At 38.9% G+C, this 14,342-nt stretch overlaps 1 protein-coding gene across 3 annotated transcripts in view; it reads left to right on the plus strand.

The window, feature by feature from the left end:
- ABCB7 (ATP binding cassette subfamily B member 7) overlaps positions 1-14,342 on the plus strand; it is a 147,176-nt gene that overhangs the window by 72,159 nt on the left and 60,675 nt on the right. For all 3 annotated transcript variants that reach the window (XM_061409682.1, XM_061409679.1, XM_061409680.1), the window contains exon 2: positions 13,789-13,866. In XM_061409682.1, coding sequence (XP_061265666.1) covers positions 13,789-13,866 — 78 coding nt within the window. The remainder of the gene's footprint in view (positions 1-13,788; positions 13,867-14,342) is intronic.

A 14,342-nucleotide genomic window follows, 5' to 3' on the forward strand; every position in this document is an offset into this window, starting at 1 on the left:
CTGACAGGGAAAGACCTACACCAGTCATCCCAGCTCAAAATTCTGGCAACCTGTGTTTGTAGATTTCTAATTAGAGTGATTTGTTGGTTTCTCTTTTCATAACCTCATAATCTCTTGCTTGCTCTGGTGTCTGTATGCTGTATTGCTGGTTCTCTGAAACAGTTGTATATCATCAAGGTAGTTTTTTTGTTTTTAGCTGTACCAGGTATCTATTATATGCCAGGTCTAATCTACACTCTGAGTTGGTCAAGACAGAAACCAGTCTCTAGGACAGCCCCCTGAAAAATCAGAATATTGGATGCAGGGTCCACTCTTTTCTCTCCCTTCAAAAGTAGAAGTCTCAAGTTGTGAACCTTCTAATAAAGCTGAGTATGCTACCCACAGCACACTGCTTTTCCACTTACCATCATTCTCAGCATTTGCCAGGAATCCAAACTATGCTGGTTCTGTCAGAGCTTCAAATGAGGGGAGATAGAAACTAGTCTCTTGGGCAGCACTCTGAAAGTTGTATATTGAACACATGTTTCTTGCACTTCTCTCCTTCACTGTCAGAAGGGAAGCCTCAGGATGCATGCCTCCTTCCAATTACACAAAGCCATGCCAGGTTTCCTATGTTCATAGCTGCCTGCAAGCATCTAAACTGTTCTGGTCCATCAGCATTCTGAGTAAGCTGAGAGAGAATCCAATACCTTGGGCAGCACTCTATAGTTCTGAGATGTGGGTGACAGGTTGCATGCCCTCTTTTCCCCTGAAGGAGAAGTTGCAAGTCTGAGTAATCTGTCTTGGCACTGAGCTCTGCTGGGTTGGGGGAGGGGCTCATGTAGATAAAGTGAATTTGGTCATTTTGTTTCATTGCATTGTTCTTGACTTTGTCCTTGTTGGGGGTTACTTCAGCTTCTTCACTGTACTATGGAATTCTCATAAAAGTGTTTTGGTCAATGTTGTTGTTCAGTCACTCAGTTGTGTCTGACTCTCTGCAGCCCCAAGGACTGCAGGCTTCCCTGTCCTCCACTATCTCCTGGAGGATGCTCAAACTCATGTCCATTGAGTTGATGATGCCATCCAACCATTGCATCCTCTGTCGTCCCCTTCTCCTCCTGTGTTTAATCTTTCCCAGCAACAAAGTTTTTTCCCATAAGTCAGCTCTTTGCATCAGGTGGCCAAAGTATTGGAGCTTCAGCTTCAGCATCAGTCCTTCAATGAACATTCAGGGTTGATTTCCTTTAGGATTGATTTGTTTGATCTCCTCATAGTCCAGGGGACTCTCAAGAGTCTTTTCCAGCACCACAGTTCAAAATCATCAATTCTTTAGCAGCCAGCTTTCTACATGTGATCTTAGCCAAAAGGCCAATAAGCAATCAGCCTTCTTTTTGGTCCAGCTCTCACATCCATACATGACCGCTGGAAAAGCCATAGCTATTACTATATGGACCTTTGTTGGCAAAGTAATGTCTCTGCTGTTAAATGTGCTGTCTAGGTTTGTCATAGCGTTTCTTCCAAGGAACAAGCATCTTTTAATTTTATGGCTGTAGTCACTATCCACATCATATTAAATAATGTTAATATACTTTTGTGTTCCTTTATTTATCTTTCATTACTTTTTAAAAAATATAACATTTCTACTCTTATGAAGTCCTTATTTTCCCATGTACCTCCTGCCCCAGACTCTCTTCCTAGACTTATATTCTTTCTCCTGCTTGCCCCATTATCTCTTGCTCCAGGCATCTGCAGCTAGTATGTGTATTTTATATGCTTTACAATAAACAACATTAAACACTTCCAGCCCGAAGAGAGTTCTGAAGGATGCACAACAAGGTAAGCCCCTGAGCAAGCTGCCAGACAGTTTAAAAAACACATCCATAATTATTTGAGCAAGGAGCCTCACATTTCAACCTCTAGTAGCAGCCAGCCATATGAGGAATGAGAGATACCTCTGATCTGGGGAATGGGATATGGTAGGTGAGTATGCACAAATGTCATAATGTTCTCTGCTGAAATTTAGCAATTTCTTTCCTCATTATGCAATTCCCTACTTGCTGTACATTTTTTGGTTGATTCCAGAAGTTTTAGAAAAATTGTTTTTGTCAGTTTTTGACAGCTTAATCATTGTTTTAGTGCACGTACACTTTTGTGAAGTTTCACCAACATCCACCAAAAGCCACTTTTGGTGATGTTGCCCTTTATGTTTAACACACAGTTGTGTTGATATTTTTTACCAAAAAAAAGCAAACAAACAATGGAATGTCTTCCTTGTTAACAACAGAAAAATTAACCTAGGCATTTCAGGGTTATCCATCAGGAAGAGTAAATTCAGTTCAGTTCAGTTCAGTCGCTCATTCATGTCTGACTCTGTGACACTATGGACTGCAGCACGCCAGGCTTCCCTGTCCATCACCAACTCCCAGAGCTTAGTCAAACTCATGTCCATCGAGTCGGTGGTACTATCCAACCATCTAATCCTCTGTCGTCCCCTTCTCTTCCCGCCTTGAATCTTTTCCAGCCTCAGGGTCTTTTCCAATGAGTCAGTTTTTTGCATCAGGTGGCCAAAGTATAGGAGCTTCAGCTTCAGCTTCAGCATCAGACCTTCCAAAGAATATTCAGAACTGATTTGCTTTAGGATGGACTGGTTGGATCTCCTTTCAGTCCAAGGGACTCTCAAGAGTCTTCTTCAACACCACAGTTCAAAAGCATCAATTCTTCAGCACTCAGCTTTCTTTATAGTCCAGCTCTCACATGGATACATGACTACTGGAAAAACCATAGCTTTGACTAGACAGACCTTTGTCAGGAAACTAATATGTCTGCTTTTTAATATGCTGTCTAGGTTGGTCATAACTTTCCTTCCAAGGAGTAAGCGTCTTTTAATTTCATGGCTGCAGTCACCATCTGCAGTGATTTTGGAGCCCAAGTAAATAAAGTCTGTCATTGTTTCCATTGTTTCCCCATCGATTTGACATGAAGCGATGGGACTGGATGCCATGATCTTTGTTTTTTCAATGTTGAGTTTTAAGCCAGCTTTTTCACATTCCTCTTTCACTTTCATCAAGAGGCTCTTTAGTTCTTCTTCATTTTCTGCCATAAGGGTGGTGTCATCTGCATATCTGAAGTTATTGATATCTCTCCCAGCAATCTTGATTCCAGCTTGTGCTTCATCCAGCCCAGCGTTTCTCATGATGTACTCTGCAGAGAAGTTAAATAAGCAGGGTGACAATATACAGGCTTGATGTACTCCTTTCACAATTTGGCCCCAATCTGTAGTTCAATGCCCAGTTATAACTGTTGCATCTTGACCTGCATAAAGATTTCTCAGGAGGCAGGTAAGATGGTCTGGTATGTCTATTTCTCTAAGAATTTTCCACAGTTTGTTGTGATTCACACAAAGGCTTTGGCATAGTCAATAAAGTAAAAGTAGATGTTTTTCTGGAATTCTCTTGCTTTTCCCATGATCTAGAGTAAACTCACTAGATCCAATGACAATGTTGATATTGTTAGTACTGATAATGTCAGAAATGTCCGTCTCCATTCCACCACTTACTAGCTGTATGGATTTGAGCATGGTAGTCTTTCAGAGCCTCAGTATCTAGTTTGTATAATGGGAATAGTAATAATAGTCGATACCCTGTAGGATTATCAGTTCAGTTCAGTTAAGTTGCTCAGTCGTGTCCGACTCTTTGCGACCGCATGAATTGCAGCACGCCAGGCCTCCCTGTCCCTCAACAACTCCCGGAGTTCACCCAAACTCTTGTCCATCGAGTTGGTGATGCCATCTAGCCATCTCATCCTCTGTCATCCCCTTCTCCTCCTGCCGCCAATCTCTCCCAGCATCAGAGTCTTTTCCAATGAGTCAACGCTTCGCATGAGGTGGCCAAAGTATTGGAGTTTCAGCTTCAGCATCAGTCCCTCCAATGAACACCCAAGACTGATCTCCTTTAGAATGGACTGGTTGGATGTCCTTGCAGTCCAAGGGACTCCCAAGAGTCTTCTCCAACACCACAGTTCAAAAGCATCAATTCTTCAGCGCTCAGCCTTCTTCACAGTCCAACTCTCACATCCATACATGATCACAGGAAAAACCATAGCCTTGACTAGACGGACCTTTGTTGGCAAAGTAATGTCTCTGCTTTTTAATATGCTGTCTAGGTTGGTCATAACTTTCCTTCCAAGGAGTAAGCGTCTTTTAGTTTCATGGCTGCAATCACCATCTGCAGTGATTTTGCAGCCCAAAAAAATAAAGTCTAACACTCTTTCCGCTGTTTCCCCATCTATTTGCCATGAAGTGATGGGACCGGATCCCATGATCTTCGTTTTCTGAATGTTGAGCTTTAAACCAACGTTTTTACTCTCCTCTTTCACTGTCATCAAGAGGCTTTTGAGTTCCTCTTCACTTTCTGCCATAAGGGTGGTGTCATCTGCATATCTGAGGTTATTGATATTTCTCCCGGCAATCTTGATTCCAGCTTGTGTTTCTTCCAGTCCAGCGTTTCTCATGATGTACTCTGCATAGAAGTTAAATAAGTAGGGTGACAATATACAGCCTTGACGTACTCCTTTTCCTATGTGGAACCAGTTTGTTGTTCCATGTCTAGTTTTAACTGTTGCTTCCTGACCTGCATACAGGTTTCTCAAGAGGCAGGTCAGGTGGTCTGGTATTCCCATCTCTTTCAGACTTTTCCAGTTTCTTGTGATCCACACAGTCAAAGGCTTTGGCATAGTCAATAAAGCAGAAATAGATGTTTTTCTGGAACTCTCTTGCTTTTTCGCAGATGTTGGCAATTTGATCTCTGGTTCCTCTGCCTTTTCTAAAACCAGCTTGAACATCTACAAGTTCACAGTTCACGTATTGCTGAAGCCGGGCTTGAGCATTACTTTATTAGCGTGTGAGATGAGTGCAATTGTGCGGTAGTTTGAGCATTCTTTGGCATTGCCTTTCTTTGGGATTGGAATGAAAATTGACCTTTTCCAGTCCTGTGGTCACTGCTGAGTTTTCCAAATTTGCTGGCATAATTGAGTGCAGCACTTTCACAGCATCATCTTCCAGGATTTGAAATAGCTCAACTGGAATTCCATCACCTCCACTAGCTTTGTTTTTAGTGATGCTTCCTAAGGCCCACTTGACTTCACATTCCAGGATGTGTGGCTCTAGGTGAGTGATCACACCATCGTGATTATCTGGGTCGTGAAGATCTTTTTTGTAGAGTTCTTCTGTGTATTCTTGCCACTTCTTAATATCTTCTGCTTCTGTTAGGTCCATACCATTTCTGTCCTTTATCGAGCCCATCTTTGCATGAAATGTTCCCTTGGTATCTCTAATTTTCTTGAAGACATCTCTTGTCTTTCCCATTCTGTTGTTTTCCTCTATTTCTTTGCATTGATCGCTGAGGAAGGCTTTCTTATGTCTCCTTGCTATTCTTTGGAACTCTGCATTCAGATGGTTATATCTTTCCTTTTCTCCTTTGCTTTTCATGTCCTTCTTTTCACAGCTGTTTGTAAGGCCGCCCCAGACAGCCTTTTTTTTTTTTTTGCATTTCTTTTCCATGGGGATGGTCTTGATCCCTGTCTCCTGTACAATGTCTTGAACCCCTGTCCATAGTTCATCAGGCACTCTTATCTATCAGATCTAGTCCCTTAAATCTATTTCTCAATTCCACTGTTTAATCATAAGGAGTTTGATTTAGGTCATAACTGAATGGTCTAGTGGCTTTCCCTACTTTTTTCAATTTAACTCTGAATTTGGCAATAAGGAGTTCATGATCTGAGCCAGTCAGCTCCTAGTCTTATTTTTCTGACTGTATAGAGCTTCTCCATCTTTGGCTGCAAAGAATATAATCAGTCTGATTTCATTGTTGACCATCTGGTGATGTCCATGTAGTGAGAATTAAATGAGATAATGTAGTATTAGGCAAAAGGCCAGCCAAATAATGATTGTTTAGTGAATGGTAGCTGTTGTGCTTCTTATTATGGTTATAGTTAAGATTATACTATAATGGTTATAGTAAAGCTGCTTCTCCCATCCAAGTACTATCCAGGCAGACCCTGCTTAGCTTCCAGTATCTGACAAGATCAGGTGAAGTCAGGGTGGTATGGCTGTAGACAGCATAGCTGCTTATAATCCATGTTGCTTCATAATGCAAAAGTATCTCAGCAAACAAATCCAAATTAAAATACAAAAAGGGGTAAAATGCTAAGTACTCTGGCCCTCAGCTAATCTGCTGTTCTATTCTGGGCTACGCATCTCAAGGAATGAACTAAAATTTAAGGGTGTTTTTGGGTGAATGATGGTGGAAAGGTGATCAAGCTATATCCTACCTTTGCATTGGTCTTTCTGTGATATTTTTGCCCACATCTGTTAGCTTTAGCTTATAAACTTCGAAAACGTAATGAACACTTATTTAAATTTGTTGTGTACGGTGTGTAAGATAAAAACCTTTTTGTATTGCAACTGTGTATCCAACTTAAGAATGTTAATATGGCAGTTTAGAGCAAGATTTGTTTACTCTTGAAATAGTTTTAAAGTGACTTTAAGGCTCTAGGTTGCTTCTCTTGAAGACATTTGGAAAAATAAAGCCCGTAAAATATTTGTAAGAGAGCTGTTAGTTTCTTCCTGACATTATATGAGAATAAATGTTCTAGCCATTGTATGAATTATGGTCACCTTATGAATTTTCAAAGTGCAAGTGAGAAGAAGAGTGGATAGTTTTAGAAAAAAACTCTTTAACAGTTTTCAGGGCTCAAAGAGAGAAATGAAAGACAGCAAAATTAAGAAATTTTTGTGTATGTATATTTGAAGGGGTGAAGTATCTTTTGAAAAGGTTCATTTTTTTTCTTCTGTAAAACTAAGTTTTCTTGTACAATAATTTTGTTATCAGAAATATTACAGTTGTGTTCTCCATCTTGTCTCTGTTCGATAAGACCATGAGGAGATAATGGAGTAGAGGCTAGCAACCTTCTCAGGTTTGAGTGCCACGATAAGAACTAAACTAATGGTTAACAAAATAGGCAGATAGAAGAGAAAGAAAAATCTACTAGCACATTATAAGAGAGAGAAAAAGAGGTAGCAAAACGATAAAGAGGAGACACCTATGTTGAAGGGAATGGCAGATTGCTATCAGCCCCAACTGTGTGTGTTTACCAACCTCTATAGTAGAACTTAACTTTTAGCATGCAAGAAAGAAACTAAATATGAATAAATCTGAAGGGATTTAAAATACACAAAACCAAATACCTTCCTTAAAATACCTTTTTCATCTAGTGGTCATCTGAAGCTTTTTAGGTATCATTTATATGTCTGGGAGTTGGTTTTATGTTTATATCAATATTTTAAATCTTTACCTATGTTATAAGCAAAGATTATGTCTTTTCTACCAAAGGACTGCCTGTTATTAGATTTTTTTGGAATGCACATAAAGAAAACTATTTTGTATACGACCTGCATAAGTGAGCCTTGCAGAATGATGCAAGTAAATGAAAACTCTATCCTGTATGAGTTTTGTGTAATTTCCCCAGGTAATTTGCTCACCAGTGGCAATCTGATATATCCGTAAAAAGCAGCAAACATAATGAGAGCATTTATACAAAAATATTACTAAACAAAAGTGTCAGATTTGCTAGTGATTCACATTGTCCACAATGAAACTTAGAGTTAAGAAATGTACTTCAGAATTTTCTCCAAAGTCCATATTAATAAATATAAAAACATGGAAGTTGAAACTGTAAAGTAGCAAAAAATAGGTCCAATTCTACTTTCTCAACTTCTTTCATATTATCTCAGCATTGCAGCTGCACTGTGTGTAGTAATGTCTCCATTCTGTGCACAAACACAATAGGGCTAGGAATCTTAGAAGCACAGAGATTTATACCAGTTTCCTAAAGTTCTTGGAAGTCAGCCCAGTGAAATAATCCACTAATTAAATGTCTCTAAAATATGCCCTTGGTGAATTACTTTTAATATGATAAGGTTCTCTTTGTGTATTTTCTCCCTAATTTCATGATTTAAAAATGAACTGGTTCTGAAGTTTTGTGTGTTTTTTTGTTTTTTTTTTTTTGTTTTTTTTTTTACCTGTTAACATTGAGTCATTAGGTTTTATTGCCCTGAATTTGGCAAATGCCTTGTAATTCTTTATTACTTTATTAGTAAACAGCATGGAATTTCCCATCACTTAGATGAAACATATGAAAAAGTTAACAGGTTTTGTAATGACAAAGAGTTTCTTATATAAATGGGGAATGAAGTCTAAACTTTCTTCACAGAAGTTGCCTAAACAAATATATGAAGAATTTTGTGCAAACTACTAAATAGGCCTGCTGCTGATGTTATGCCCTCAGAGATGTAAAAATTGGTAGACAAAAAGGAAAATTGATTTAAAAAAAAGGGGAATTCTGTGGATAATTTTTGTTCATGAGTTTATTTTTTATGATAGTGATTTTTTTCTGAAAGTGTTTTGTTTTGCTGTGTCATTGTGAGAATCCTTAGAAGCTGCAGGGATTTTAGAAATCATCAAGAGCAGGTTATCAGCAGTTAATGGCCATTGGGCCAAGTCCAGTATGCCATCTATGTTTACAAGGCCTCTGTGCTAAGAATTTTTTTTAACATTTGTTAATGGTTGGGAATACCAGACCACCTGACCTGCCTCTTGAGATACCTATATGCAAGTCAGGAAGCAACAGTTAGAACTGGACATGGAACAACAGACTGGTTCCAAATAGGAAAAGGAGTATATCAAGGCTGTATACTGTCACCCTGCTTATTAGTACATCATGAGAAGCTCTGGGCTGGATGAAGCACAAGCTGGAATCAAGATTGCCGGGAGAAATATCAATAACCTTAGATATGCAGATGATACCACCCTTATGGCAGAAAGTGAAGAGGAACTAAAAAGCCTCTTGATGAAAGTGAAAGAGGAGAGTGAAAACGTTGGCTTAAAGCTCAACATTCAGAAAACTAAGATCATGGCATCTGGTCCCATCACTTCATGGCAAATAGATGGGGAAACAGTGGAAACAGTGTTAGACTTTATTTTGGGGGCTCCAAAATCACTGCAGATGGTGACTGCAGCCATGAAATTAAAAGATGCTTACTTCTTGGAAGGAAAGTTATGACCAACCTAGATAGCATATTCAAAAGCAGAGACATTACTTTGCCAACAAAGGTTCGTCTAGTCAAGGATATGGTTTTTCCTGTGGTCATGTATGGATGTGAAAGTTGGACTGAAGAAGGCTGAGCGCTGAAGAATTGATGCTTTTGAACTGTGGTGTTGGAGAAGGCTCTTGAGAGTCCCTTGGACTGCAAGGAGATCCAGCCAGTCCATTCTGAAGGAGATCAGCCCTGGGATTTCTTTGGAAGGAATGATGCTAAAGCTGAAACTCCAGTACTTTGGCCACCTCATGGGAAGATTTGACTCATTGGAAAAGACTCTGATGCTGGTAGGGATTGGGGGCAGGAGGAGAAGGGGACGACAGAGAATGAGACGGCTGGATGGCATCACTGACTCGATGGACATGAGTCTGAGTGAACTCCGGGAGTTGGCGATGGACAGGGAGGCCTGGCGTGCTGCGATTCATTGGGGTTGCAAAGAGTCGGACACGACTTAGCGGCTGAACTGAACTGAAAGTGCCATAAACACTGAACATAACTTGTATTATGAAAAATAACTATTCTAAAAAGGATACATTTGGGCTTTCCTGGGGACTCAATGGTAAAGAATGATCATACCCACGTCTCCTGTCAATGTGATCCCTGATCGGGATAGATATCGCATGCTGTGGAGCAGTTTAACCTGTGCACCACAACTATTGAACCTGTACTCTAGAACTCAGGAGCCACAACTGCTGAGCCCATGTGCTGCAACTACTGAAGCCTGAGAACTCTAGAGCCCATGCTCTGCAACAAAAAAAGCCACTGCAATGAGAAGTATGCATACCACAACTAGAGAGTAACCCCCACTCACTGCAACTAAAGACTGTGCAGCAAATAAATAAAAAGGATACAATCATATTTAATAGTCACTAAAAACATTATATAATAGGATTATTTTTTGGTTTAATTAATTAATTTATTTTTTCACCGTGGTGGGTCTCCATTGCTGCATTGGCTTTTCTCTAGTTGCAGTGAGCAGGGGATACTCTCTAGTTGTGGAGCACAAGCTTCTCATTGAAGTGGCTTTTCTCTTGCAGAGCTTGTTCTCTAGGGCGAGTGGGTTTCAGTAGTTGTGGCATGGTGACCTCTAGAGCAGGGGCTCAGTAGTTGTGGTGCCCGGGCTTAGATGCTTCACGGCTGTGGTATCTTTCCAGATCAGGGATTGAACCTGTGTCTCCTGCATTGGCAGGGGGATTCTTTACCACTGAGCCACCAGGGAAGCCCAATAGGATTATTTTTTAGTAAAATGTAATTTTTATCTTAAAGGAAAAATGTAATTGAAATAGGTTTGCTTGCTTGAGTCTTAGTCTCATTACATGGAGGTAGTTCTGTCTACTAGGTTGATGGTTTTAGTGTTGATAATATTTTTGTAAGTAATAATTGAACGTCTACACATAGTAAAATATTGTGCCTATGCAACTGTCAAAGATTAATATTTATATTAATTAGTGGACAAATAGTGCTGATCAAAATGAGAGCATACATTATTATGCTTGGATGCCACAGAATCTTTGACTTTTAGGCTCTGCCAGAATTTCTTCTTTTTTAGGTAAAATAAACATGACTCTCCAGTGTTTTAACCTGTCTGCCTCTTCAATCAGACTGGCAGATTGTTATTTCCAGTATACTGCATTTGTATAGTATCTGTGTACATTGGTCATGTCTATTATTTTCAGTAATATATGGTTTATTTTTGTGTGTATCTTTTGAGGGGTGGGGTTATAAATAAAATCAGATGCTAGATTTGTTGAAGAAATAAGTATAATCCTAGTTAAGCTTTTTAAAATTCAGTTAATAACTGCAGCATTATCATTTTATTCCATAAAAATCACAGAATTTTAGAGTTAAAAGGGACCTTAGAGCATCTAGTTCAACCCTCTAATTTTCTAATCAAGTTTTAAAGAATTAATCATCTTGTTTTCTCTTGTTGCCCTTCTTCATTTTTTGACTTTTTAAAAGATTTATTTAATTTGTAATTGAAGGATAATTGCTTTACAGAATTGTGTTGGTTTCTGCCAAACATCAACCTGAATCAGACATAGGTATACATATGTCCCCTCTCTCGCCTTCTCCATTTTTAAGTAATTTTTTTTGCTATAAACTCTTTTCTCCAGCATTTTAATAGTAGAAAGTGAAAGTGAAGTTACTCAGTTGTGTCTGACTCATTGCGACCCCATGGACTGTAGCCTACCAGGCTCCTCTGTCCATGGGATTTTCCAGACAATAGAACTGGAGTGGATTGCCATTTCCTTCTCCAGGGGATCGTCCCAACCCAGGGATCGAACCCGGGTCTCCCACATTGTAGACAGATGCTTAACCATCTGAGCCACCAGGGAAGTCCTTTTAATAGTAGAGGTAATCCCTAACTTACAAATACATTGTTTCAGAAGTGTTTGTAAGTCTGTTTGGAAATCAGAGCATTTTTTTTGTAGAGATTATATTTTAAATAGTGATGGGACTAGCCCTCAAAAGGAGTTAACACATTATGTGACTGTTGTTTTTGCTTTTGCAATGAAAGATGTTTTAAATGATTTTCTCTGGGGATCAGGAAAGAGATGACATTGTAGAGGAGCATGTCAAGGTCTTTCTTTTTATCTGTTATTTCTTAAGTGGGGTAGTGAATACATATTGTATTCATTATTTTCTGAGCTTTTTATATGCCTGAAATAGTTCATAATTTTACAATGCTGTCTTAGTATGAAGTTCTTTGTGAATATGGACATTTAAAAAGTATTTACATTGAATCCTGATGCATAAGGGAAATATGGTTTGATTAGAGAAGGATAGATAGCTAGAAAATTTGAAGGGGTTTTATGGGTACTTTCAGGGGCTTACGTAGATTTTATGGTAAATTTTCTTTATTTTGACTAATGTCACTTTCGAAAGTATGTTTTTGTTGTTAATTTGAGTGTATCAGAAACATTTATCTTTTGCTTATTGACAATATAGAGGCAGTGTTTTGAGAGAGAATAAAGAAGATAGATAGTCATCATGAGATAACAGGGCAAATTTTGAAAGGCAAAGAAGATTAAATTGTATATGCATGTGTAAACATGTGCGATATCTTACTTGATTTATAGTTACTTGAACTGGGGGGTTATGAAAAATAGGACAGTGAGGGAGTTAAGCTTGTTTGAGGTCTTAGCATGGTAAAAAGCTGTAAGGAGAACAATTGACATAAGCACCAGAAAGGCATCATTCACAGTAGAAGTCTTGTACAGATTTGAGGGTGCATCGCATGTTGTAGGAGCTTGGGCTTGGCAAGACAGTGCAAATAGCTATTAGTATTTTTGAAATTTTTATAATTTAGGGAATGCCTATATATTTACAAGTATGTGCTCAGTTGTGTCCGACTCTTTGCGACGCCCCAGACTGTAGCCTGCCAGGCTGCTCTGTCTGTGGATTTTCCAGGCAAGAATATTGGAGTGGGTAGCCATGCCCTCCAGCGGATCTTCCTGACCCAGGGGTTGAACCTTTTCTTTTGCATCTCCTGCATTGGCAGGCAGATTCTTTACCACTGCACCACCTGGGAAGTCCCTGTTTACAAGTAGACACAAACAGAAACTGCTCCTACTGGTTACATTCTAGAAAGCAACTAATTTTCTCAATAATTTGATTAGCTTTTTTGTGTGTGTATGGAGGTTGTTTTTTTGGTTGATTTAATTTTTGCTCTTTTGCAGTGTACAGCATTGACTTTTATATGAAAACATTAATCATTTCTACAACTCATTTGTAGCTTAGGGAAAGCCCACGTATTACCTGCTTTTTGGGAGATTCTTAACCTAAGATGCAATTTTTCTTCACTAAATTGATGGTGCATTTTAGAAGGATGTATGTCCATTTGGGGCTTCCCTGGTGGCTCAGACAGTAAAGCATCTGCCTGCAATGCGGGGGACCCGGGTTCAATTTCTGGGTCGGGAAGATCCCCCGGAGAAGGAAATAGCAATCCACTCCAGCACTTTTGCCTGGAAAATCCCATGGACAGAGGAGCCTGGTAGGCTACAGTCCATGGGGTCGCAATGAGTCGGACATGACTGAGCGACTTCACTTTCTTTTCACTTTCACTTTCATTTTTTCTGCTTTCTTTCAACTCCACTTTTGGAGTATTATCAACACAACAGATTGGCCCAAGAGTCTATCACCTGGTTATAAACCTTAACAAAACTGATCATATGACCATTATGTAAATTTAGCATTCAGAATTAAGACTAAAGAAGGAGCACATAATAAAGTTCAGTAAAGGGAGGAGTGTTTGATAAGGGCAGAGAAACCATTTAAGAAATGGGGTTGAAGACTTCAGAGGCTTTCAGAAACAAAGAGAAACCTAGGGAGAAAGAGGGCAAATGGAAAGTACAGTTTGATACTTTTAATGGGTAATATAATTTACTTTATATCTGGACCACATATTTTTTGCCATTTTAGATATGTGTTAGAAGCATCTTTCTCATATTGGCTATGGTTTTAGTTTATGCATGTTTATGAACAGTAATCCTCATGGACAGAGGAGCCTGGTAGGCTACAGTCCTTGGGGTCATAAAGAGTTGGACATGACTAAGTGACTAAGCACAGCACAGCACCTGGGCTATAAAAGAAATATTTGAATATTAACTGTCCACTCTGAAATTTCTGACCTCTTTTTTTATTCTCTTCAGCAGATCTCAGAGTTATTAAGACATACTACATGGCGGAGACTAGGAAAAGACAATTCAAGAGAGTTATTAGATGCTACAAGGGTAAGATGAAGCAGACATTTCTTCTACATATAGCTAGGAAAAATGTGTAAGCCCTTTGAGCATTTTCTAATTTATATTACATATTTTTCAAATAATTTTCCTTTTCATTTTTTTTCTAAATACTGGCAAGATGAATAACAAGATATATTTCTGCTACTGGAAATGGAGAAAGAAATCCTGATATTTTTCTACCCCTGGAGAGATATATTTGAATCTTTCGAGATCAATGCCAACAAGAGTAACACTTTTAGAAAACTTTTATAAATGTAATGGCAGCTTGTTGATGCTTAAATTTATCCTGGTAATTTGTATGTGATGTATGGAATGCTGTACATTTTTTAAGTGAGAAAAGTTTCTTTTTACCTTAGAAGATGTTCATATAGCAGAATATCAAGGGACTCTAAGCTTATTAGAGTCCGTGGGATAGGTAATGCTGAGTTTACATGTTAATGAGGGTTGATTTTCATTGCTAATGT

This window comes from Bos javanicus, chromosome X (genome assembly GCF_032452875.1).
Source record: "Bos javanicus breed banteng chromosome X, ARS-OSU_banteng_1.0, whole genome shotgun sequence".
Classification (NCBI taxonomy): Eukaryota; Metazoa; Chordata; class Mammalia; order Artiodactyla; family Bovidae; genus Bos; species Bos javanicus.